Below are 27,638 nucleotides of genomic sequence, written 5' to 3' on the forward strand. Positions count from 1 at the left end.
TCTTATAATTGGAAGTTTGTACCTTTTGACTGCCTTGATCCTATTTCCCCAACTCTCACTGCCCGCCTCTGGTAACCGCAAATCTGACCTCATTTTTAATAAGTTTGTTTGTTTTTGAAATATAACTGACCTACAACACTATGTTATTAGTTCTTGTTACACAATATAGTGATTTGATATTTCTACATAGTACCTTTTGCCGGTGCTGCCAGCTGAGCTCCTACAACTGCACACACACATATGGATGCTGTACATCTGTCTATGAGGGCTGCCACACATCTCCCCACCTGCCTCAAAAATGCTCTCCCCAGTTCTACCCTAAAGGAGACTCATAGTCATCTAAGTCCTGGAACAGATGCCCATAGCTGTGAACCTCATTTTCCACAGCCCATACATACTCCATTTCTTTGGGCTTCCTCTACTTTGGGATTTTAAAATTTCTTTCCTGATATAGCCTGAATTCTCTTACCATCTTTTTTTAAAAATTTATTTTATTGAAGTATAGTTGATTTCTCTTACTATCTTGATGGGTTTGTTCCCAGATATATTTCCCTAACACTGCCCCTCCTGACCTCCGTAAAGCCTGAGAGGAAAGGGGAGCATTCATACCCTCAAAGATTAGCTTCCTACATATCCTCTCCCTCTTCCACCCTGCCAGCATCCTCTCTGTTCCTACCCTTCCCCTCTGCTCTGGTCCCCTGGTACTCTTTCTGCTTTTCCTAAGACTCTGGCTGCATACCTAGGCACCTTTCTACTCCCCATCTTCAGCTGAGGCAAGGAGATTCTACTAGGAAGGGGCACTATGGTGATAAGAATAATGAGGTTGGCAACCCAAAAGATGCATGAGTATCTTCCCAGTTTCCATCTTTGATTTACTTTTCACGTTAGATATACAATCCTCCTATAATTGATTTCTTTCTAAACAGCTTTATTGAGATTTAATTTACACACCATATAATTCACCCATTTAAGTATACAATTAAATGATTTTAAAAATATATTCACAGGGTTGTACAACATCAAGCACCAGCTAATTTTAGAGCATTTTCATTCTGCTAAAAGAAACCCTGTACCCATTAGCTGTCATTCCCCGTTCTCCTCCACCCCATCCCAGCTTCAAGTAACTACTAATCAGTTCACTTTTTGGCTATTATGAATAATGCTCACATACAAGTTTTTGTGTAGATGTATGTATTCAATTCTCTTAGGTAAATACCTAGAAGTGGAATTGCTGGATCATATAATAGTTCTATGTTTAACTTTTTTTTTTTTTTTTTAATTTATTTTATTTATTTAGTTTTGGCTGCGTTGGGTCTTCCTTGCTGCGTGCGTGCTTTTTCTAGTTGCGGCAAGCGGGGGCTACTTTTCGTTGCGGTGCGTGGGCTTCTCATTGCGGTGGCTTCTCTTGTTGCAGAGCACGGGCTCTAGGCACGTAGGCTTCCGTAGTTGTGGCATGTGGGCTCTACAGCGCAGGCTCAGTAGTTGTGGCGCACGGGCTTCGTTGCTCCGCGGCATGTGGGAACTTCCCGGACCAGGGCTTGAACCCTTGTCCCCTGCATTGGCAGGCGGATTCTTAAGCACTGCGCCACCAGGGAAGCCCTATGTTTAACTTTTTGAGGAAATACCCAACTCTTTTCCAAAGTGGCTACACCATTTTACATGCCTATCAGCAATGTATGAAAATTCCAATTTCTCCACATCCTTGCCAATACTTATTATTTTGTGTTTTTGACTACAGCCACCCTAGTGGGTGTGAAGTAGTAACTCATTTTAATTTGTATTTCCTTAATCACCATTTTGTTTATTGGCCATTTGCATATCTTCTTTGGAGAAGTGTCTATTCTGATCCTTTGGCTTTTTTTTTTTTGGGCCACACCACGGGGCATGTGGTATCTTAGTTCCCCAGCCAGGGATCGGATATACCCCCTGCATTGGAAGTGCGAAGTCCTGACCACTGGACCGCCAGGGAAGTCCCAGATGATTTTTTTAATTGGGTTGTCTTTTTGAATTTCAAGAGTTCTTTATATATTCTGGATACAAGTCTCTTATAAGATGTATGATTTGCAAATGTTTTCTCCCATTCTGTGGGTTGTCTTTTCCCTTTCTTGATGGTATCATTTGTAGCACACAAGTTTTAAATTTTGATGAGCTCCAATTTTTAATTTTGTCACTTGTGCTTTTGGTTTGTATAGAACTGATTTTTATGTATAGGGTGAAGTATGAATCAAGGTTCATTTTTTTCCTATGGATATCCAACTGATACAACACCATTTATAGAAAAGGCCACTGTTCTGCAGGGGCATCTTTGTCATAAAGCAAATATTCATATATGTGTGGATCTATTCTTTAAAAGTTAGAACTCATCTGGTCCTAGTGACAATTTTAATGGTAAATTGTAAAAAAAAAAATTCAATGGTAGTTAGAGTTTTCCAGTTCCTGGGTTAATTTTGGTAATTTATATTTTTCTGAAAAACCATCTAGGTCTTAAAATTTATCATCACAGTTGGTGGATTAAAAAAAAATTCTTTTAATCTCTCCTTTAATCTGTGGACATGTCTTCTTTCTCAACCATATATATTTTAGCTTTCTCCTTTTTCTTAATTAGGCTCTTGAAGAGTTTTCTTATTTTATCGTCTTTTCAAAGTACCAGTTTTTAGATCTGTTACCTTTTCTACTAACTTTTGTTTTCTATTTCAATAACTTTACTATTTACCTGCATTAAATCTGTCTTCCTGCCTTTTTATGGATGTTATTTTATTGTTCATTTTCCAATTTCTTAAAGTGAGTGTTAAAAAATCCTTTATTTTTAGAGTCTTTTCTACAACAATGATATCTCAGGCTTTTAATTCCCTGGTAAGTATAATTTCTGCTGTATATCCCATATATTTGGCATTAAATGTTCTCCTTACTTTGCTTTCTAAATAGTTTTGATTTCCTCTTTGATATGAGTTATGTAGAAATGTGTTTCTTAATTTCCAAGAAGCTAAGATATTTGTCCTTTTATTAGTTCTAATTTTACTGGATTAAGATCAGATGATGTCCACGAAATCTCCATTTTTTTTTTCCATTTTCTTTGTGGCCAAGGGCATAATTAATTTTTGTAAATGTTCGACAGACTTAAGTGAAAAAAATATTATGTAATTTTGTATGTAAGTGATATGTTTGTCTATTAATCTTTTAAACTCAGTTTGACTGTATTATTTAAGTATTCTATGACCTTATATATTTTTGATTTTGATAAGTGTCTTAAAAACTTCTGCTGGGGACTTCCCTGGTGGTGCAGTGGTTAAGAATCCACCTACCAATGCAGGGGACACGGGTTCGATCCCTGGTCCGGGAAGATCCCACATACCGGAGAGCAACTAAGCCTGTGCACCACAACTACTGAAGCCTGCGCACCTACAGCCCGTGCTCCGCAACAAGAGAAGCCACCACAATGAGAAGCCCACGCACTGCAATGAAGAGTAGCCCCCGCTTGCCGCAAATAGAGAAGGCCCACGCGTAGCAACGAAGACCCAAAGCAGACAAAAAACCAAAAAAAACCCGAAAAAACAAACTTCTGCTGTACTTTGGTTTTTTAAAAACCATATGTTCAGGAAAAAGTATAAAAAACAAAATAGATGGCAAGAAATGAAAAAAAATAAAATGTCACGTTTTCAAAATTCATGATTATTTTTTAAAAAATCAATTTTTATGCTAACCCCAAATGTACCTTCTATAGGAAAACCTTATATAGGAAAATTTGCTTCCTTAGATTCTTTTTTTGTTTTTTAATAAACACTTGCTTTGATGCAGTTTAGTAAACAAGTACAATATATTTTAACTGAGATAACTATTTTGCCAAGAAACTGAACTTACTTTGGTTGGGAGATTGCTCTGTCGAGGTTTTTGTATCAGAATGTGGACCTGAAGAAGTATAAAGAACTCCTTTATTGTTATTCTCCCATCTTTGAGTTTCTGAGGAAAAAAAAAAAGTTTGCATGACCATTCAAAGTGAGTCATTTTGACTATAACCACCTCCTTTGTTTCTAAATGGCTTAAAGTACTTTGCATATATTTGTGGAAACACTATCCAGATATTTGTAGGCTATACATGAGCAGATTTTATCTAATATTATTTCTTAAGTTTATTCAGTAACAGTAAAATTGGGAAAAAACCCAACAAAACGTAGGTCTTCCAATTGTGATTCTACTCCACATAATTAATTGCCATGTTGGATCCTTAACCAAAAAAAAAAGAAAACTAGTCTCCTGTATATTTGAAATATTTCATAATTAAAAAAAAATTAAACGAGAAAACAAAATAAGGAAATAAGTTGCATTAGAAATGAGAACTACTTTAACATACCTCCTTCAAGCTCTCTTCACAAACGGTATCTCTGAGGAACTGTGATTCTATTTGACTACTGGGGTGTGCTACAAGTAAAGCAAATTCAAGTGATGAAAAAGTCAAAATTAAATTGTAAACTTAATTTTAGTTATTGTTCAGGTTTATGTGTGGTTCATGCTCTTGAAGCTATCCGCTAGGATTTTTCTGGGAAGACAGTCATTTGTAGGGCAAAGTGTATTACAGTTTTAAGGCTCCATATATGTTTCTCTACTAATTATAAGCCTCTTAAGAAAATCACTTTTGTAATATACACTTCTCAATTTATTAAAATAACTAAGAATTAAAAATAAACTAAGTATGACTTTACTTATCAACTACCAAAAAGCTTATACAACTTTCAAGTATCTCCTGAACTGAAATACATTTATTATTAGTCAAGTAAGCAGATGACTTCTATATTAGTCAAGTAAGCAGATGACTTCTATTATTTAGCCTTCATGAAGGTCTTACTGCTGAAGTCCAGAGAGGTCCCATCAGCCTTGACTGAATCCAGAGAACTGCTGCAACTAGATGGGGTCCTGCTCAGGCTTTTTATCAACACACTGTTAGCATTTTTATCTATAGCTCCTTCAGCACGGTGATCAAAAATCTGAAATGATCAATAAAGAAACATCATAAGAATAATGTTATGACAGTGTATACTTATAATGACTAAATGTTCAATGTTAAGAGAAATACTTCTAAAATAAAATTTATCTATAATCATATAAAATACCTTAGTAAAGAATTAGAATAAGCAACAGGTAACTTTTTAGGCTTTTAGAGTTCAAAGTAATTTTATTTAAAAATATATAGAAATAACTTTGTGCATTATACTATATAAGCAAATGTTCCCCAGAGGTATCTAGGTTACAGCCATATCCTATTAGCTACCAAATGTTGACCTATCCAATTTTTCAACTACTAGTCACCACGGTCAGGGCTACCACACTGCAGAAAACCAGAAGAAAATACCGGCTGTACACGATGGCTCTGTCTAGAGTACAGAGAAGGCATTTATTTCCAGGCTTTAGTACTTCCTTCCCCAGGTGACCAAGACTCCTTTGGATGAAGTCAAATAAGTCATATGGTCCTGCTTTGACCATTTTAACCATTTGACTTTACAGCCTTAAATGCCATTTTCATCTACCTACTTGCTTATGTTTTTTTAAAAAATAAATTTATTTATTGATTTTTGGCTGAGTTGGGTCTTCATTGCTGCGTGCGGGCTTTCTCTAGTTGCAGTGAGCGGGGGCTACTCTTCGTTGCAGTGCGCAGGCTTCTCACTGCAGTGGCTTCTCTTGTTGCGGAGCATGGGCTCTAGGCGTGCGGGCTTCAGTAGTTGCAGCACGCAGGCTCAGTAGTTGTGGCTCACGGGCTCTAGAGCTCAGGCTCAGTAGTTGTAGCACACGGGCTTAGTTGCTCCGCGGCATGTGGGATCTTCCCGGATCAGGGATTGAACCCACGTCCCCTGCATTGGCAGGTGGATTCTCAACCACTGCACCACCAGGGAAGCCCTGCTTATGTTTTTAAGGGCAATATATTCCTTGTCTAAGTGCTAGGATGTGACGTCTATGAGAACAGATTTTTGTCCGTAAATTCCCACTGAAGCACTCCCAGGACTTAAACAGTGCTCCTAGGACATAGCAGATACCCAATAAATATTTATTAAACAAAATAATACTAATTTTCATAGAATCTATTCAGTTATACATTTTATATTACTGTTACAACTTTCTCAAAGCTTCATAGATGAACAATTTCCTCAGGACCTCACCTTAAAGAACCACTGAAATCATCTTCTAAGCTTATTTACATATTTCTTAACAGAGTTTAAACTTTGTTTCTATGAACCTATGATACTTCCTTTTTTTTTTAAAAAAAAAATTTGTTTTTTTATTTTTGGCTGTGTTGGGTCTTCGTTGCTGTGCACGGGCTTTCTCTAGTTGAGGCGAGCTGGGGCTACTCTTCGTTGTGGTGCGTGGGCTTCTCATTGTCGTGGCTTCTCTTGTTGCGGAGCACGGGCTCTAGGCACGCGGGCTTCAGTAGTTGTGGCACACGGGTTTAGCTGCTCTGCGGCATGTGGGATCTTCCTGGGTCAGGGATTGAACCCGTGTCTCCTGCACTGGCAGGCGGATTCTTAACCACTGCACCACCAGGGAAGCCCCCTATGAACCTATGATACTTTCTAATCTTTATTTCTCCACCTGTAAAACTCAGTTTCAGTGACAAGTTATCCAAATCAGTGTTCCCTCAACTTTTAAAATCTATGCCTTTTTTTTAAAAGGTTTTTAAAATAACACTTATTTCTTAAAAGTTAACATGTGCAAAATAGGAAACCAAAAAACACAAGAAGAAAAAACAAAGTCATCCACAATCACAAGCAGTTTACTGTTTGATGTGTCGTCCTAGGTCTCGTTTGTGTACCTACAAAACTTAGCACCCATTTTTATATAATTAAGATCATACAGTTACGTATCATGCTTTTTCACACATCATGAATATTTACCATTTAAAAGTCCCAAAGCTATGAGTATTTTGATAACCAAGAATACACTAAACCAACTCAATCTGGAAGGAAAAAATGTAATCCTGCCTTTCTTGGCAACAAAAATTTCATAAAAGACAAAAATGGCAACAGGCCTCTAGATAAAGATATTGGCAGTTATGACTAAAATACTACATTCCCTTAATGTTCAATTAAAAATGAGACATAATGCAACAGAGTACGTAAAGTATAATGCTTCTAAGAGGATTCATTATCTAAACTATTAAAGTATTAGCAAGGAGGTATGTTTCCACTGAATTACTTAACAACGTACTCCTATAGTACAGCCAAGAGATACACACACATCAGTGGTTATCATCAAAATTTAAATATGAACACATCCATATATAGCCCTCCCTTTATACTTCCTTCTGCCCCTCTGCTGCCAACCTAATGAACAAGTCCTGACGTACATTTCTCAGCGATGGTTTAACAATTCCATGTCCAAGATGTTGCTTTTTTATCAATTATAACGAAGATATTTAAAAATTGGTTAATTCACTAGCTCTACTTTTTATCATACATTGTCACCTCAGGACATCTAAGAAGCCTAGGTGTTGCAAAATAAAGAAAGAACCTTCTATGACTTTTTAAATAAACACAAAATCTCACTTACTTCACTTTGAGATACTGGGCTTGATCTAGGCATTCTCCCATCCTCGAAAGAAATGGACTTTCAGCTTCTATATATCCTCATTAGCCAAGAAAATTCAGTCCAGCTTTTCTTTAAGCAGTTTGCATAATAAAAAAACTTTTTACCCTCCAAATATTTTCACACTGAAGATGACTTGTCAAACCACATATACCCTGGCTAGAGATTCTCATATGCAAAGCCAAAATGACAAATCACTAGAAGTGACAGAATATTTAGAATTAATTACACAATTTTGATATTAATTTTTGTACTACTTGCCATTTCATTTTTTGTGACCATTTGTCACTTCAAATTGTGTTTAAGTCTAACTGCTAGTCAATTAATTTCTTAAGATTCTACATGGGAATATTTAAGAAAGGTTTAAGATGACTAGTATAATGCTAGTCAATTAATTTCTTAAGATTCTACATAGGAATATTTCTCCAGGCCTATAATTGGAAATAATCAATTCCTGCTTACCCGAGACTAAAATTAAAATTCAAGAATACTCATAAAAAATCAAGAACATTTCTTAATTCAAGACAGAGCTCACCTCCTGATCTTGTGCGGTATCACTAAACCTAATTTCACTTTTTCTGATTTTTTTCTCATCCTGAATATCATCTTCTTCTTCTTGTACCCAGGTTCTTTTTTGGCTATTGCAGGTTTCTTCCAGTTTATTTTCAGATGGTGAAATCTCTTTTTGGTATGTCTCAGTCAAAGCCTTTTCCTCAGTATCTATGCTAAGAGAGTCTGAGGAATTAATCTCACCCGGATATATAGGAAGATTTTCCTCATTTATATATTGAGATGGGCTTAAGTTCAGTTTAGCTGCAACAAATCCAGTGTCTGAATGTTTATTGGAGACTGGCTGAGTTTCTAAGTTATTTAAATCAGTTGTGTCTGCTGGAATCGGCTTCAGGTCATCAATACCAGTGACACTACAATTTCTCTTGTTTGGCAATCTGGGCAAAAATATTCCCAAAGGACATCTCCTCACTTTATCTTTTATAGTCATCATTAATGGTACAGAGATGGTTTCAGCTCCATTATGAGAAATTTTATTTTCTTCATCCCTATGATCTTTAACACTGCTGGACACTATGTTAACATTATGTATTTCTGTAGCTTGCACTATACTCTTATTACTGTGTGCCTTATTTACTAATTCAAGTAATTGTTCTGGAGAAGGTGGTATATGAACTGGTTGGAAATCTAACAATTCTTCAGTTTTTTCATTCAAATTATTCAGATGTGGTTTGATACTACTAAAAGTTGCAGCATTAGATGCAATTACAGGATCTGATGCTTCTCTAGGATTGATATGAGTTTGAATAACTTGCTTAGTCAAGTCTGAGTTACTGTGGAAATCTATAGCTGTATTACATTTAGCTGTTTGAATATTTTTCTTTAGTTCTTTTTTACAGGCCATAGTAAACTGTTTCTCATTATTGAGCATTGTGGAATCGTTTTCACATATGGGTTCAGAGGAATTTCCTCTAACAATATTTAAATTCTTATTTCCCGATTTTGACAATATTGTTTCATCTTTACTGACAATACTCTGTCCTTGTTCAGGTAATGGACGTTGCTGGGTTGACAGATGATGCTGAGAAGCAACACAAACATCATCAACAAAGGTCTTCTTTAAACTCTGCTCTGCATTATCAACAAAGGCCTCCATTTGATCCTTTGGAAGCTTACAAGATACTCGCTTTGAGTTAAGTTTAGTCATCTCCCCCAAATCTTCACCATATACTAAAGTTTCATTAGCTAATAGATTTGGGGGCTCCTTAATCAGATCTTGATCTTTGAGTACTGTTAGGACACAGTCTAACTGTCCTTGGGTACTGGTTTGAACAACTTTTTCCTTCTCTAACAAAGAGCAAGGAGCAGAAAGAGGCAGTCCCTCAGATTTCAAATAATATTCACTAGCTAAATTGTTTGCATAAGGAAGATCATTTTGCACTGGGCAATGACTGGCTTTTACATCATCTTTATCACATAAGGGCATGCCATTCTCCTCCAAATTATCAAAAAAGGAAACAACACTAGGTAAACAGGAATAATTATCACTGGATCCACAAATAGCAGCTGCAGAACTGCCTGTAAAACCCACATTTCTTCTATCTGTACTATTTAAGTGACAGCTTTCAATTTTGGCTTTTTCCAATACATGGGCCTGGACTGCCACTTTCATGACCTCTTCATCCACAGCAGTGCTATGGAATTTGATTTCTGTCTCACCTTGACCCCCAGACAATGTAGGAACAAAGGGTATCACATGATGCTTTTGCTCAGTGTGAAGAACAATTTTGTTTTCTATAGCCAGTGCTTGTTCTTTAGTGATTTCTTGAACAGAGCCACCATCCTTAGGAAAAGAAACACCCAAGGTTTTTCCTTTTGCTATTCCAAATTTAGGGTACTCTTGAAGTATTTTCTCCATGGCTTGACAATCAATGAAAACAGTGTGAGACTTAGTAACTTCCAGATCACTGTGATTATCTACAAACATAACAGTTTTGTTCATAGGCCCAGTGGTTCTTTTATCTGGTGAGAGAGGTTTATATTCTAAGGCAGTTGTATGACTTCTGGTAATCTCCATATCATCCTGCCCACATGTATGTAAAACAGTATTAGAAGTTCCTTCCAAAGGCACCCAATGGGAGTCCTCTCTATCTTCCAGGACACCTTTGTTATTTATTTCCACTGTACGACTCTGGATGACATCCATATCATTTCTGTCATTCTTTGAAAATGCAATGGTCTTGCCATTTTTGAATTTAAGGCTCTTCCTTCTCTGACTTTTGCCTGATAGAGATTCATTCAGAAATCCAGGCTTTTGTACATCTTTGTCATTTTTCCAAATGGTTGATTTAGACACTTCTATGTTATCATCAGATATAAATGCTTCAGCTTTCTCTAAAGGATCACTATTAGACCATTCCCCCAGTAATGTTAGCTGGCTGACTTTTGCTACTGAATGATCACTTTCACCATTGTCCGGAAAGAAAACACCCTCCTTAGCAGGATTAGGTGTCACTTTTGATTTTTCTAGGCTTTTTCTTTTGGATAGTTCAAAGTTAGGGCTGTCTGGAAGCACAGTTTTCTCCTTTGCTTGGTAGTCAATGAAAACAGTATGGGACTTTGTCATCTCTAGTTCATCGTGATTATCTATAAACATTACAGTTTTGTCCACAGGCCTAGTAGTTATTTTATCTGGTGAGATAGTTTTACATTCTATAGCAGTTGTGTGACTTCTGGTGACTTCCATGTCATCCTGCCCACATGTATACAAAACAGTTTTAGAAGTTCCTGCCAAAGGCACCAAATGGGAATCATGTTCATCTAGTAAAGGTCTATGATTTATTTCCACTGTATAACTCTTGGTGATATCCATATCATTCTCATCTCCCTCAGAAAATACAACAGTCTTATCAATTTTTAGTCTGCCAAGACTTTTCCTTTCACAAATTTTGACATCTTGCTTTTCATTCAGAATTCCAGTTTTGTCCTTCAACACACCCATGATATCATTAGAAATAAATACTCCAGTTTTTTCTATTGGACTTTCATTACATTTTTCAACTTTTACAGCTTTCTGTCTGTTTACTGTTGTTAGCTGGTTGTTAGTGTTTTCTAAATTAGTCTTACCTAGTTCTAGTACTTCAGAAGGACCAAATCCAATGACAACAGTGTGACTCTTGGTTAGGTCCATATTTTGCTCCTTCTCTGAACAAATAATTATCTTGTCATGAAAACAGTCAGGTGTAGGACTGCCTAAACTTTTCCTCAGTGGCTCAGGCAGTTTAGAATTCTGGTCTGGTACAGATTTCACTGTTTGACTGTTAACAGCAGTATTATGATTTCTCATGGCAGCCTGTCCTTCTGATGAAAACAATGGCTTTGTAGTAGGAAACAAAGATTGCTCACAAGAAACTGTATTTCTATTATTTCTCAGTGGTACTTGTTTATCAAGATCCCCACCAGAGTATACTATATTATGGCTTGTTGCTATGTTCTGGTTAATATCAGGTGACTGAGGAGAATCTTTATCAAGATAGGGTGAAATATTCAAAACTTGATCTTTTCCTTTGTCCCAGGTGTCAGTTGGGATGTTTTTAGATATTATGTTTGGTTGTTGCGATGGTTCAATATGACCTTTGGTCATTTCTTCCCATTCACCTGAAGGGCTTATGCTGTGAGAGTGAGATTTACTGGTATTCTCAGATGCCAGACTGTAAGATGCAAGAGGAAACTGACTTCCTACATTAGCTATGTGACTTTTAGTCAAATCCATATTTTCATCTGTGAAGATTTCAGTCCTTTTGTCAGTCAATGAAATAAATAAAGGATTTTCCAGGCTGTGCTGTAATCTTTCCTTAGATACATGAGGAACTGAGCTATAATTTATATTCATTTCCCCATCCTCTGACACGATTATGTGATTTTGGATTATCATTTCTTTTTCAGATACTGGTGCAGCTGCTATCTGTACATTTGTCTGAACTTGTTTAAAAATTTGATTATCTATTGCAACTGTGTGACTCTTGGTAATGTCCATGCTTTCTTCTCCCAAATAAATAGTATTCTCTCTGAGAAGAGAGATGGCATCTGGATTGGGATACATTTTAGAATAACTCCTGTCATGCTTTAGCAAATTCTTCTCCTCTCTCATACTTGAGAAACACTTGGTCAGTTCCATGGCATCATTACAACTAGAATAGAAAAATGTCTTATAATCTTGAATAGCTGAACTGGAATGTTTAGATTCTGGGATCATGGCCAATGTTCTGACATCCTGGTTGGAAGTCTCTGTGACTGTCTGAATTTCTCTCCCTGTAATATGACTGCTGGTAATATGTATGTCACCTTCAGGGTTTAAGGAAGGGTCCTGAAAAGCATCATTCGGTTTATCCTTAAAGACTGTCTTCTGTCCTAGTGCTTTAGCTCCATGACCTGTTGAAACATCCATCATGACATTCTGAGTTTGATTTTCTATTTCAGACAGATTATCTGCTGAAGGTAACTTCTGTATAGTGTGGTTAATTGTCAGGTCCATAAAGTCATTGCCATAAGTTGTAATATCATCACCTTTAAATTCCCTTAAGCTGGGCTCACTGGATGTGGGAACCAAAGTCTGAATATTGGCTGTATGACACTGGGTAAAATTCATCCCATCATCTTGTTCTCTAAAGAGTCTAGTCATATTACTGCTATTTTCATCTACACTAAGAGATACATGCATTTGGTGCATAGAAGAGGCCCTATTTGATTCTTTGGAATGAATAGGCATCTCAGAATTTTCTTTATCAGGTCCTGTAAAAGGAGAAGCATTCGATTTTCCTGTTTTCAATCTTTTTACGAAGTCATTGAAATTTATTTTCTTTTCTGAAGAAGTGCTTTGATCCCTAGAAAAATTTAATTCTTTCTTCATTCTTGCATCCTCAATGTGGAGCTTTAAGTTAGCCAGAAATGATGTGGTATCTATCTTGGTTGATTTTTCACTTTTGGTACAATCTAAAAGGCCTTTGGTAATCATCACAGTGTGACTTGCTGTCAGGTCCATCTGGTTTTCATCTGAAAAGATGACTGTCTGGTCATTTGCATGTTTCCTTTCATGGTTGTATTCTGTAATTGAAATCTACAAAGAAAGCAAATATAAGAGATCAAATCAAATGCAAACTTCTAAAAAGGTATTTTATAACATGTACTATATAGAAAGAGTATTATATAAACAATCCTAGATGATGGTTTCATGTTACATTGGTTTGTTCGAATCAATGGTGTGGTGTGCAGCATGTAATTTGTTACTTAAATTTTTTTCTGAAGTCTGTGAATACTTTTAGTGTTTCTGAACAAATTAAAAGTTAAGGTTAATTATTCACCCCTAGACTGACTAAAAACTGAAAATACTGACAAACCAAATGTAACTATAATGTAAATTCTAATTGTTATATTAGATAGGTCATTCTCATTCTAAGTAAAAAAGACTTGGAAGGAATAAGTGCATGATGGCTAAATTATAGTACACTCTATACTCTTGGGTGGTTGAGTTGTCCTTGAATGCAGTGGTTTTACTTGTAAGGACACGGTCTAACTCTTTATTGCTCAAAGTATGGTCTGTGGACCAGTGCATTAGTATCACCTAGGAGACTGTTAGAACTATAGAATTTCAGGACCTACCACAGATCTGCTGGGTAAGAATCTATATTTTAATAAAATCCTGACATGATTCATATGCCCATTAAAGTTGAGAAGTCCTTATATAATTAACATATTTCCCTATTATTTAAACTGGCAGTGATTTAACTATACTTAGTTAACTGGAAACGTACGTAGTTTTTCCAGTCTATGTTGGTCCATTTTGGTAAGTAATCCCTAAGTCATGTCACTAACATGAAATTTTTTGTGTTTTAAAAGTTTTAACTATCAAAGAAGATTAAAATATGAAGGCACTTGCATGAACTCATACCTCTCTCTGGGGCATCTGGGTCTGAATGGGAGCACAAAGCAATGTATTCATCCCTATTAAGTAAAAAGAAAAACTACAGTCAATGACAAAAATATATATCACCAAGAGCCTGACTTTCCTTTTCTTAGGAATTTCATCAGCTACAAGTATTTACTAAAGTTTTTTCAGTTACTAAGTCCTTCCTAAATTTCACTGAGACTTTTAAATTTTCCCATTTTAGAAACAGAGAGATCAGTGATTACTGTATTCTCTGTGTGATTGAAATATTTTTCGAATGTGGTAGAGATTTTTAAAAGGTGGGATTCTAAAAGTGGAAAGTGTGGACTACTTTTTTTCCTCCTTCACTTCTCCATTTTTATTTCCTGGATAGTAGAAGTTACATAGTAAAGAGTACCAACTGATAAGACCAAAATGTTAATAGTACAGATGAACTTATTTGCAAAGCAGACAGACATAGACATAGAGAACAAATGTATGGATACCAAGGGGGGAAGGAAGGGTGGGATGGATTGGGAGATGGAGATTGACATATAAACACTACTATGTATAAAACAGATAACTAATGAGAATAGACTGTATAGCACAGGGAACTCTACTCAATGCTCTGTGGGGACCTAAATGGGAAGGAAATCCAAGGAAGAGGGGATATATACATAAGTGTGGCTGATTCACTTTGCTGTACAGCAGAAACTAAGACGACATTGTAAAGCAACTATACTCCAATAAAAAAAAGACCAAGATGTTAGGGTAAGATTTTGAAGCATCTTTTATTCCATGTTAAGGAATCTAAATGTTTCCAGGATGAGACATGCATTTTATAAAAATAATTCAAGAGAAGGAGAAGAAAGAAGATTCAAGAGAAGATAAACCAATGAAGAAGCTACTCTAAAAGTTGAGATACAACATGTTGAGAGTTTGTGTTAGGGCAAGAGACAATATGAACGGAAATAAGGGATTAGACTCAAGACATTCTAGAACTAGAGATTGGTTCAAGATGGCAGAGTAGCAGAACGTGCGCTCACTCCCTCTTGCGAGACCACCAGAATCACAACTAACTGCTGAACAATCATTGACAGGAAGACACTGGAACTCACCAAAAAAGATACCCCACATCCAAAGACAAAGGAGAAGCCACAATGAGACGGTAGGAGGGCTGCAATCACAATAAAATCAAATCCCATAACTTCTGGGTGGGTGACTCACAAACTGGAGAACACTTATACCACAGAAGTTCACCCACTGGAGTGAAGGTTCTGAGCCCCATGTCAGGCTTCCCAACCTGGGGGTCCGGCAAACGGGAGGAGGAATTCCTAGAGAATCAGACTTTGAAGGCTAGCGGGATTTGATTGCAGGACTTCAACAGGACTGGGGGAAACAGAGACTCCACTCTTGGAGGGCACACACAAAGTAGTGTAGCATCGGGACCCAGGGGAAGGAGCAGTGACCCCAAAGGAGACTGAACCAGACCTACCTGCTAGTGTCGGAGGGTCTCCTGCAGAGGCAGGGGGTGGCTGTGGCTCACCATGAGGACAAGGACACTGGCAGCAGAAGTTCTGGGAAGTACTCCTTGGCGTGAGCCCTCCCAGAGTCCACCATTAGCCCCACCAAAGAGCCAGGTAGGCTCCAGCGTTGGGTCGCCTCAGGCCAAACAACCAACAGGGAGGGAACCCAGCCCCACCCACCAGCAGACAAGCAGATTAAAGTTTTACTGGGCTCTGCCCACCAGAGCAACACCCAGCTCTACCCACCACCAGTCCCTCCCATCAGGAAACTTGCACAAGCCTCTTAGATAGCCTCATCCACCAGAGGGCAGACAGCAGAAACAAGAAGAACTACAGTCCTGCAGCCTGTGGAACAAAAACCACATTCACAGAAAGATAGACAAGATGAAAAGGCACAGGGCTATGTACCAGATGAAGGAACAAGATAAAACCCCAGAAAAACAACTAAATGAAGTGGAGACAGGCAACCTTCCAGAAAAAGAATGCAGAATAATGATAGTGAAGATGATTCAGGACCTCGGGAAAAGAATGGAGGCAAAGATTGAGAAGATGCAAGAAATGTTTAACAAAGATCTAGAAGAATTAAAGAACAGAGATGAACAACACAATAACTGAAATGAAAACTACACTAGAAGGAATCAATAGCAGAATAACTGAGGCAGAAGAACGGATAAGTGACCTGGAAGACAGAATGGTGGAATTCACTGCTGTGGAACAGACTAAAGAAAAAAGAATGAAAAGAAATGAAGACAGCCTAAGAGACCTCTGGGACAACATTAAACGCAACAACAATCGCATTATAGGGGTTCCAGAAGGAGAAGAGAGAGAGAAAGGACCTGAGAAAATATTTGAAGAGATTATAGTTGAAAACTTCCCTAACATGGAAAAGGAAATAGCCACCCAAGTCCAGGAAGCGCAGAGTCCCATACAGGATAAACCCAACGAGAAACATGCTGAGACACATAGTAATCAAATTGGCAAAAATTAAAGACAAAGAAAAATTATTGAAAGCAGCAAGGGAAAAACGACAAATAACATACAAGGGAACTCCCATAAGGTTAACAGCTGATTTCTCAGAAGAAACTCTACAAGCCAGAAGAGAGTGGCATGATATATTTAAAGTGATGAAAGGGAAGAACCTACAACCAAGATTACTCTACCCGGCAAGGATCTCATTCAGATTTGATGGAGAAATCAAAAGCTTTACAGACAAGCAAAAGCTAAGAGAATTCAGCACCACCAAACCAGCACTACAGCAAATGCTAAAGGAACTTCTCTAAGTGGGAGACACAAGAGAAGAAAAGGACCTACAAAAACAAACCCATAACAATTAAGAAAATGGTAATAGGAACATACACATTGATAATTACCTTAAACGTGAAAGGATTAAATGCTCCAACCAAAAGACACAGGCTTGCTGAATGGATACAAAAACAACACCCATATATATGCTGTCTACAAGAGACCCACTTCAGACCTAGGGACACATACAGACTGCAAGTCGGGGGATGGAAAAAGATATTCCATGCAAATGGAAATCAAAAGAAAGCTGGAGTAGAAATACTCATATCAGATAAAATAGACTTTAAAATAAAGAATGTTACAAGAGACAAGGAAGGACACTACATAATGATCAAGAGATCAATCCAAGAAGATATAACAATTATAAATATATATGCACCCAACATAGGAGCACCTCAATACATAAGGCAACTGCTAACAGCTATAAAAGAGGAAATCGACAGTAACACAATAATAGTGGGGGACTTTAACACCTCACTTACACCAATGGACAGATCATCCAAACAGAAAATTAATAAGGAAACACAAGCTTTAAATGACACAATAGACCAGATAGATTTAATTGATATTTTTAGGACATTCCATCCAAAAACTGCAGATTACACTTTCTTCTCAAGTGCACATGGAACATTCGCCAGGATAGATCACATCTTGGGTCACAAATCAAGCCTCAGGAAATTTAAGAAAACTGAAATCATATCAAGCATCTTTTCCAACCACAACACTGAGATTAGAAATCAATTACAGGGAAAAAAAACGTAAAAAGCATAAACACATGGAGGCTAAACAATATGTTACTAAATAACCAAGAGATCACTGAAGAAATCAAAGAGGAAATCAAAAAATACCTAGAGACAAATGACAATGAAAACATGATGATACAAAACCTATGGGATGCAGCAAAAGCTGTTCTAAGAGGGAAGTTTATAGCAATACAAGCCCACCTCAAGAAGATGTGGTACATATATACAAGGGAATATTACTCAGCCATAAAAAGGAACGAAATTGGGTCATTTGTAGAGACGTGGATGGATCTAGAGACTGTCATACAGAGTGAACTAAGTCAGAAAGAGAAAAACAAATATCGTATATTAATGCATCTATGTGGAACCTATAAAAATGGTACAGATGAACCGGTTTGCAGGGCAGAAATAGAGACACAGATGTAGAGAACAAATGTATGGACACCAAGGGGGGAAAGTGGTGGTGGGCGGGGTGGTGTGATGAATTGGGAGATTGGGATTGACATATATGCACTAATATGTATAAAATGGATGAATAATAAGAACCTGCTGTATAAAAAAATAAAAAGAGTAGAAGTTGAAAAAAAAAGAAAAAAATGACATTCTAGAACTGAAATACAAAGGTTTAGGTAACAAACTGGATGTTGGAAATAAGGAAGGGACTGAAGATGCTATAATAAAACAGGAAATACATTTAAAAATACTTAAGTTTAAAGTTTAATATTTAGAATATTTCAAAGAGTTTACGGCAACCTCGACTGAATATGATGAAGTAATTATGGGCTTTTTATTAAAGCCTTATTTACATATCCAGCTTCCATTCTTGTCATTTACTTAACAAATATTGTTTCAGAACCTATTATGTGCCCCAGAACTCAACCATGTACTAAAGCACAAAGAACAAGACAAAATTTCTGGACTCAAAGAGTTCCTAGTTTAATAAGAGAGCCAAAAGTAAATACCTAAAATACAGCATGATAAATTCTACAATAGAGACTTCCCTGGTGGCACAGTGGTTAAGAATCCGCCTGCCAATGCAGGGGACACGGGTTCGAGCCCTGGTCCGGGAAGATCCCACAGGCCATGAAGCAACTAAGCCCGTGCGCCACAACTACTGAGCCTGCACTCTAGAGCCCGCGAGTCACAACTACTGAGCCCACACGCCCTAGAGCCCGTGCTCCACAACAAGAGAAGCCACCGCAATGAGAAGCCTGTGCACCACAACGAAGAGTAGCCCCCACTCGTGGCAACGAGAGAAAGCCTGTGTGCAGCAACAAAGGCCCAACGCAGCCAAAAATAAAAATAAATAAATAAATTTATATAAAAAAAATTCTACAATAGACTGAGAAATAAAAGGGGTGTTGTAAGAGCACAAAACAGAGTGACTAACTCCTTGGTTTTGTCAGTGAAGGCTCGATTTAAGCCAGTATTACTTAACGTATGTTGCCAGATGGTGAACTGCTTATTATCAATTAATTAATTCATTTTGAGATAAAGAGCTTGCAGCTGATGTAAAATTCCTTTCATCAGTAGAGCTTTGCTAAGAAAAAAATGCCACTAACTAAACAGGAGCTTACTGCCATAGTTGATTTACATTCTATTTCAAGTTCCTTTTCTGTCAAGGACTATAACAGTTTGTGGACTGGCTACTTTGAAAGCACTAAAGTTAAGCTAAGTGAAAAGCTAAGTTAAGTGAAAGATGAGAAGACTGTTAGACAAATTGTATTAGGAAGATCACTTTAGGCAGAGGAAATAGCATTTACAAATGGATACAGGCAGGAAAAAAGTCCACATGGGAAAATGCAAGTAGTTATTCATGGGATATAGCACAGGATGCCTATAAAGGGCTGGAGATAAAGTTGGAGAAAGAAACAAGCCAAATTATAAAAGGTTTTCCAAGTTTATGCTGAAGTGTGTGGGTTTTATCCCGTAAGCAAAATAGTGTCACTGAACAATTTTAAGCTGGGAGGTAATATGATAAGATTTAGAAATATGTAGAATGGACTAGAAGGATAAGAAACTAAATACAATAGCCCAAGAAAGAACAGCGAGGACTTGAATTCAAATATGGGCAGAAGGAACAGAGAATAACTAACAGATGGGCCAGATATTTTGGAGACAGAATTGAAAGAGAATAGGGCCTGGGGAATTCCCTGGTGGTCCAGTGGTTAGGACTCCTCGCTACCACTGCAGGGGGCCCAGGTTCGATCCCTGGTCTGGGAACTAGGATCCCGCAAGCCGCACAGCCAGAAAAAAAAAAAAAAATCAAAGCGAATAGGGCCAAATGGATATGGAGAAAGGAGGAAAAGGTAAAACATGACTCAATTCCTGACTTGAGTGAATGACAGTGAGTGGGAGTTCAAGATAGAGAACAAGAGGAACAGCAGGTTTGAGAGAAATATTAGTAAGTTTGTGAAATTTTAAATTAAAGATTTTGTGTAAAGACGAACACTTTCTCTACATTTTTTGTTCATGGTTCTCTTACATATTATTTTTCAAGGAATCTAGATAAAGAGAAAAACATATGATAAGAAAAGTATTCTGATCATACTCACCAGTTATCTCACAGTAGTTATCTTCTGGATTCTTATTCCTAAAAATTATAAAGTAATTTAAAAATCTATACTCTGGACAATTACCAAGAATCACAACAGTTGAAAGAGTAGGGTAGGCAAAAGGTTTTCATAGGGTGACCGGCAGAAAACTCCAAAGACATCTTTAAAAAAAGACTCATCTAATACTGGCAGAAAATATTACAAGGCAATTAAAGGACCTTACCATTAAATTTTTTCAGATATCTAAATTTCAAGAACACTATAAAAATATGCTTAATACATGAGCTTGCTTTTTCTTTTTTAATTTTTTATTAAAAATAATTTTTTTTGGCCGTGCCACGAGTCTTGCGGGATCTTAATTCCCCGACCAGGGATTGAACCTGGGTCCCCTGCAGTGGAAGCGTGGAGTCCTAACCACTGGACCGCCAGGGAATTCCCTTTTTTTTTTTAAGAATGACCTGTAGGGGCTTCCCTGGTGGTGCAGTGGTTAAGAATCCACCTGCCCAATGCAGGGGACACGGGTTTGAGCCCTGGTCCAGGAAGATCCCACATTCCTCACAGCAGCTAAGCCTGTGAGCCACAACTGCTGAGTCTGTGCTCTAGAGCCCGGGAGCCACAACTACTGAGCCCACGTGCCACAACTACTGAAGCCCGCGCGCCTAGAGCCAGTGCTCTGCAACAAGAGAAGCCACTGCAGTGAGAAGCCTGCACTGCAATGAAAAGTAGCCCCAGCTCCCTGCAAATAGAGAAAGCCTGAGCGCAGCAACGAAGACCCAACGCGGCCAAAATTAAAATAAATAAATAAATAAAACAACGAAAAAACGAATGACCTGTAAAGCAACTCATTTTCTAGAAATTTAGCTTTAGAAAAAAAAAGGTAAGTCAAAGGAAACAACCCAGGGAATTCCCTGGCAGTCCAGCGGTTAGGACTCCGCGCTTCCACTGCAGGGGACCCGGGTTCAATCCCTGGCTGGGGAACTAAGATCCCAGGGCGCGGCGCGGCCAAAAAAAAAAAAAAAACGTTAACCCAAATGTCCATCAATGGGGAGCTGACTAAATGCTGGTGCAGACATACAACAGATTATAATAGACTAAGGTAGATCTACATGTAACAACATGGAAAGTGCCAAAAGACATTGAGTGATCCCATTTTTGTCTTGTTGAAAAAAAAAAAAGCTAAAGATAAACCATGCACTTGGATATACATATAAAATGTCTGCAAGGACATCCAAAATTATCAACAGTGGTTATCTGTGAGGAGCCTAAGTAATACGACCTAGAGATTTTTCTGTGTCAATATATAAAGAGAATCTTTTTTCTTTTCCAGCTCAACACTAGTCAATTACATGGAAAAATTGTAATTTATTTAACCAGTCCCTTACTGATGGACCTTTAGGATCTTTTACATCTTTTACTATTAAAATAAATGTTACAGTGAATAACTTTATATATTCATCATTTCACACATTTACAAGTGTATTGGTAAGATAAATTCCCAGACATGAAATCTCTGAGCCAAAGAGCATGTGCATTTAAAATTTTGAATGATATTGCCAATTGCCTTCTACAATATATACCCACTAGCAATGAGAGACTTTTTACCTATATTCTTAATTGATTGGATGAAAAATTATGTCTCAATATAGTTTAAGTTTGTATTTCTCTTATGATTAAGATAAGCATGTTTTCATTTGTTCAAGCCTACTGCTATTTAATTTTTGTATTAATGTTATAATAAGAAAAACTAGTTTAATGAAAAAAATCTGAGGACTTGGTATTTATTGTTTTGTACTAGCTCATGTATTTGAGGATTTATATATGAAAGTAGAATGTTTCATCCCTCTTAATAGGATAAGGTGTACAATGCACATACTTATCAACTACAGCAGTATATTAAATTATGCAAAGAATCTGTTTTCTGAATTAATCCTAAGTATTCCACAAAAGGGAATGGAAATAAAAAACAAAAAGAATTTTAACTTTAAAAACACTTCATTTAATAGGAATAAACAAGTTTTAAAGTATAATTTACATCACATTTTTTTACTTACTGCATAAATAGAACATTTCCTCCTGCTTCTGTTTCTATAGAGAAAAGATTAAAGTTTTTCAATAATACACTGATTAAGCATTAGAAAAATTGCAGAAGGAAATTAACAACAATAAAAAAAAAAAAATACTAACGATGTACCTTACGTTCTGCCCCCATGGCTCAAGTTACACTTTTTAAGCAATAAGATGGATATTAAGTTATACCAATTATCTGGTTAGATAACCACAGCATAATTATATAGAAAACAGATTTAGCAGGGATTACAGTAACAAATTTACCTGAAATTTCTGACTTTTTCACTATTTTCATATGAGGGTCTGTCTGGAATACTCTAGAAAACAAAATAAAGATTACTGAAAATCTGCAAGGTTTTTTTTTTTTTTTTAAATCATGTGGCTTGCAGGATCTCAGTTCCCTGACCGGGGATTGAACTCAGGCCATGGCAGTAAAAGCCCAGAATCCTAACCAGTAGGACACTAGGGAACTCCCGAAAATCTGGAAGTTTTAATTAGAACACTATGATGTTAATTTATAGTCTGTTTTGAGAAAGGTAAAATAAAGCTTTCTGATTGATTTTATAGTAAAACCAAGTAAGAATAGCACACAACAAAACCCATAGGCCAATCTCACATATGAATATTAGTGCAGAAATCCCCAAATATAAGCAAACTGCCTCTAGTAATATTTTTGTTTTTGTTTGGCTGCACCGCGTGCATATGAGGCTCTATCTGGAATACTCTAGAAAACAAAATAAAGATTACTGAAAATCTGCTAGTTTTTTTTTTTTTTTTTTTAATCGTGTGGCTTGCAGGATCTTAGTTCCCTGGCCAAGGATAGAACCTGTGCCCCCTCCAGTGGAAGCACACAGTCCTAACCACTGGACTGCCACAGAATTCCCTAGCAATGTTTTATTGTGTAGGCCAAAAAGTGCCTTCGGTTTTTTAAGTAAAAATAAAAGATACATTTTTCATTTTCACCAAGGACTTTATCGATCAATGTATTCACCCTTTTTTGTTCCACTATCTTCTGCCATTTTTCAGGCAACTTCATAATTCCATCTTCCCAAAAGATGGATCTTTTTGAGCAAAGTACTGTTCTAGGTGCCTTTTACAGTCTTCCAGGGGACTGAAATATTTTCCTTTAAGAGAATGTCGTAAAGACCAAAATGAATGGAAATCCGAAGGTGCAATGTCTGGTGAATAAGGCGGATGAATCAGAACTTCCCATGCAAGTTTTAACAGTTTTTGCCCGGTCATGAAAGAAACATGTGGTCTTGTGTTATCCTGATGGAAGATTATGCGTTTTCTGTTGACTAATTCTGAACTCTTTTCGTCGAGTGCTGCTTTCAGTTGGTCTAACTGGGAGCAGTACTTGTTGGAATGAATTGTTTGGTTTTCTGGAAGAAGCTCATAATAGAGGACTCCCTTCCAATCCCACCATATACAGAACATCAACATCTTTGGTGTGGTTGGTGGTAGTTCATTTCGCTTGCCCAAGATCTCTTCCGTTCCACATTATTGTACAGTATCCACTTTTCATTGCCCATCACAATTTGTTTTAAAAATGGAACATTTCATTACGTTTCAGTAGAGAATCACATGCAGAAATATGGTCAAGAAGGTTTTTTTTGCTTAACTTATGTGGAACCCAAACATCAAAGCTATTCACATAACCAAGCTGGTGCAAATGATTCTCAATGCTTGATCTGGATATTTTGAGTATGTCGGCTATCTCCTGCATGGTATAACGCTGACTGCTCTCAGTTATTGTTTCGATTTGATCGCTATCAACTTCAACTAGTCTCACCTGACCATGGAGCATCGACCAGTGAGAAATCTCCAGCACGAAACTTTGCAAACCACTTTTGACACGTTCGATCGATCACAGCACCTTCTCCATACATTGCACAAATCTTTTTTTGCGTTTCACTTGCTTTTCTACCTTTCTTGAAATGATAAAGCATAATATGCCGAAAATGTTGCTTTTTTTCTTCCATCTTCAATATTAAAATGGCTACACAAAAATTCACCGATTTTGGTAAGTCTTTTTTTTTTTTTTAACATCTTTATTGAAGTATAATTGCTTTACAATGGTGTGTTAGTTTCTGCTTTATAACAAAGTGAATCAGTTATACATATACATATGTTCCCATATCTCTTCCCTCTTGCATCTCCCTCCCTCCCACCCTCCCTATCCCACCCCTCTAGGTGGTCACAAAGCACCGAGCTGATCTCCCTGTGCTATGCGGCTGCTTCCCACTAGCTATCTATTTTACATTTGGTAGTGTATATATGTCCATGACACTCTCTCACCCTGTCACATCTCACCCCTCCCCCTCCCCATATCCTCAAGTCCATTCTCTAGTAGGTCTGTGTCTTTATTCCCGTCTTGCCTCTAGGTTCTTCATGACCATTTTTTTTTTTTTTCTTCCTTAGATTCCATATATATGTGTTAGCATACTGTATTTCTTTTTCTCTTTCTGACTTACTTCACTCTGTATGACAGACTCTAGGTCCATCCACCTCATTACAAATACCTCCATTTCATTTCTTTTTATGGCTGAGTAATATTCCATTGTATATATGTGCCACATCTTCTTTATCCATTCATCCGATGATGGACACCTAGGTTGCGTCCATGTCCTGGCTATTGTAAACAGAGCTGCAATGAATATTTTGGTACATGACTCTTTCTGAATTATGGTTTTCTCAGGGTATATGCCCAGTAGTGGGATTGCTGGGTTGTATGGTAGTTCTATTTTTAGTTTTTTAAGGAACCTCCATACTGTTCTCCATAGTGGCTGTATCAATTTACATTCTCACCAACAGTGCAAGAGTGTTCCCTTTTCTCCACACCCTCTCCAGCATTTATTGTTTCTAGATTTTTTGATGATGGCCATTCTGACCGGTTTGAGATGATACCTCATTGTAGTTTTGATTTGCATTTCTCTAATGATTAATGATGTTGAGCATTCTTTCATGTGTCTGTTGGCAATCTGTGTATCTTCTTTGGAGAAATGTCTATTTAGGTCTTCTGCCCATTTTTGGATTGGGTTGTTTGTTTTTTTGTTATTGAGCTAAAAATATGGAACGCTTCACGAATTTGCGTGTCATCCTTGCGCAGGGGCCATGCTAATCTTCTCTGTATCGTTCCAATTTTAGTATATGTGCTGCCGAAGCGAGCACTGATAAGTCTTTTTTAAAATGCACGCTGATATAACAGCTGTCACATACAATCTAACAAAATTGTTTCGAATGAAGTTAAAGATGACTAAGTGCTACTAGAGCCATCTTACGGAAAAAACCGAATGAACCTTTTGGCCCACCCAATAAAAGAATATTTTATGACTAAACTGGATTTATCCCAGGAATGCTGAGATAACTCAACACCCAAAAATTTGTTTTATCATATTAAAGATTAAACTGGGAAAAACTCTAGTTATTTTAATAGATGGTCAAAAGCATTTATAAAATCCAATATCCATTCTTGTTTAAATACAAAACAAAAATCTGCAACAGTAAAGTTAAATTTACCCAACAATACAGGGAGAATAGGTGTACTGATTTTAACAAATGTAAAGTGGCTGAGCTACCCTATTAAAAAATGGCTATTGACTAAATTTTTTAAAATTTTAAACTCAATCTATAACCTATAAGTTACAAATTAAAAATTTTCACAGCTAAAAATTATCTGTGGACAAACAACAGAAAAAATAATTATGAAGTCATCCAACACATTAAGTTTCGTAGCAAAAAAGTATTAGAACTAAACAGTGTTGCTATCATACAGTAAGAGGAAAATTATCAATGAAAACTAACAATGAATAAACCAAATTACATGTAAAAAAAGAAGTCAGAGGAAAAAAATGAAAGAAATACAAAGAAGAAAATGCAGAAATATATTTAGATGCCTCAAGATCCAAATTTTAGAACACCACATATTAGGTAGACAAAGAGTAAGTTGTAAATATATATAATTAATAAAACATATTTAGCAAACATATGGAGACACCTAACTGAAAGGGCAAAATAATTCTTTCCTCCATATTTAACTTTCTGTATATTTATCTTAACTATGGTTGTTCCTTGCTCTCTCATTTTTTTTTTCAACCTATATAGTGTCTGTGATACAAGGAAAGCTTTCAAAGGTACAATCTGTTGCAAAAATTACTTATGAACCAAGAAAGACACATGCTTTAATAACACAAAATTTAAAGGGTTTAACCACACAAAAACTTTAAAATATTTTCTTCAATATCATCTAGGTAGACAAGGAAATAAAAAATGAAACGTTTCAAAATGAGAAGGAAAAAAAAGCATAAATGAACAAAATATAGAAAAAATAGTAATGAAAAATAAAGTACAAATTAAAATAACTAAAATAACAATAAAATCAATCAAATCAGCTAAAATTAAGTGTTAAAATCTAATCTTTACAGTGCCTTACGAAAAAAAAGGTACATTACTAGAGGTACTAAAACCAATAACAAAAATGTAATAATGACTATGTAACCATTTCTTCTTTTAAGTCTGGCAATTCTACTTTGGGGACTATAATCCCAAAGTAGTAACTCAAAAGAAAAAAGGTAATTTATACAAAAATATCTAACACAGCACAAGGAACAATCAAATGCTTAACAGAAAATTTAAAATAGTTATTTTTACATTAACATTACTATTCCTAAAGAAAACATGTAAGGAAATTCCCTGGCAGTCCAGTGGTTAGGACTCAGTGCTTTCACCAAGTAGCCTGGGTTCAATCCCAGGTCAGGGAGCTAAGATCCACAAGCCAAGTGGCGTAGCCAAAAAAAACAAAAAAACAGCATGTGAAGGAAAAGTCAGTCTGAAACAAAGGAGAGAAAATGAGTTATTAAATCAAACCTTGGCCACACCTATTCAAGGAGTATACTGGGAGTATACAGACAGAATCATTCAAGGCTTGCAATAGGTGTGTACGTACCTACTGTGGACATGGATTCATTAGCCTGGTGCCATTAAACATTCTGAATCATTCAAATAACTAATAGTTCAGATTCCATGATCAGCAAGCCATATTTACACTATAATTTACTTTCTTAGGCAGAATGCCTATAAGGAATGTATTGATCTACTCAAATAAGGGTTCTGATTCACTTGATTCGGTTCTCATGATATATTTAGTGGTAGCATTCTTATTTATACACAAATCTCTAGTGAATATGTTTAGTAGAAGTCCATCTCTAAGAGACAGAACCATTTTTGGTACAGAAAAAAACAATACGGAGCCTGCAAAGCCAAGGGCAAGATCTAGGAAGACAGTAGCAACGTCACCAAGGAATATACCACCTAGGGAAGTCTACTGGCAGGCAACAGCTAGTCTTCCCTGATAATACCAAATCTTACTATGTCTTTCCCACCCCTCACTCCCAGAATTCAATACATATGAAATATTGACAACTCATGTTTATCCAGGAAGACG

General features: G+C 36.8%; 1 protein-coding gene and 2 non-coding genes across 3 annotated transcripts in view; 1 reads left to right on the forward strand and 2 right to left on the reverse strand.

Moving 5' to 3' along the window:
- KNL1 (kinetochore scaffold 1) overlaps positions 1-27,638 on the reverse strand; it is a 63,496-nt gene that overhangs the window by 18,441 nt on the left and 17,417 nt on the right. The window contains exons 6-13 of the mRNA XM_061182244.1: positions 22,460-22,512; positions 22,180-22,213; positions 20,129-20,166; positions 14,027-14,079; positions 8,105-13,195; positions 4,841-4,979; positions 4,349-4,416; positions 3,859-3,957 (exon numbers count right to left, since the gene is read on the reverse strand). Of these exons, the coding sequence (XP_061038227.1) occupies positions 3,859-3,957; positions 4,349-4,416; positions 4,841-4,979; positions 8,105-13,195; positions 14,027-14,079; positions 20,129-20,166; positions 22,180-22,213; positions 22,460-22,512 (5,575 nt within the window). The remainder of the gene's footprint in view (positions 1-3,858; positions 3,958-4,348; positions 4,417-4,840; positions 4,980-8,104; positions 13,196-14,026; positions 14,080-20,128; positions 20,167-22,179; positions 22,214-22,459; positions 22,513-27,638) is intronic.
- TRNAG-ACC (transfer RNA glycine (anticodon ACC)) lies at positions 19,724-19,796 on the forward strand. Its single transcript has one exon. It is a non-coding gene; the product is annotated as a tRNA-Gly (tRNA).
- On the reverse strand, positions 25,260-25,366 carry LOC133086311 (U6 spliceosomal RNA). The gene has a single exon (XR_009700069.1). It is a non-coding gene; the product is annotated as a U6 spliceosomal RNA (small nuclear RNA).

Source organism: Eubalaena glacialis, chromosome 2 (genome assembly GCF_028564815.1).
Source record: "Eubalaena glacialis isolate mEubGla1 chromosome 2, mEubGla1.1.hap2.+ XY, whole genome shotgun sequence".
Taxonomy (NCBI): Eukaryota; Metazoa; Chordata; class Mammalia; order Artiodactyla; family Balaenidae; genus Eubalaena; species Eubalaena glacialis.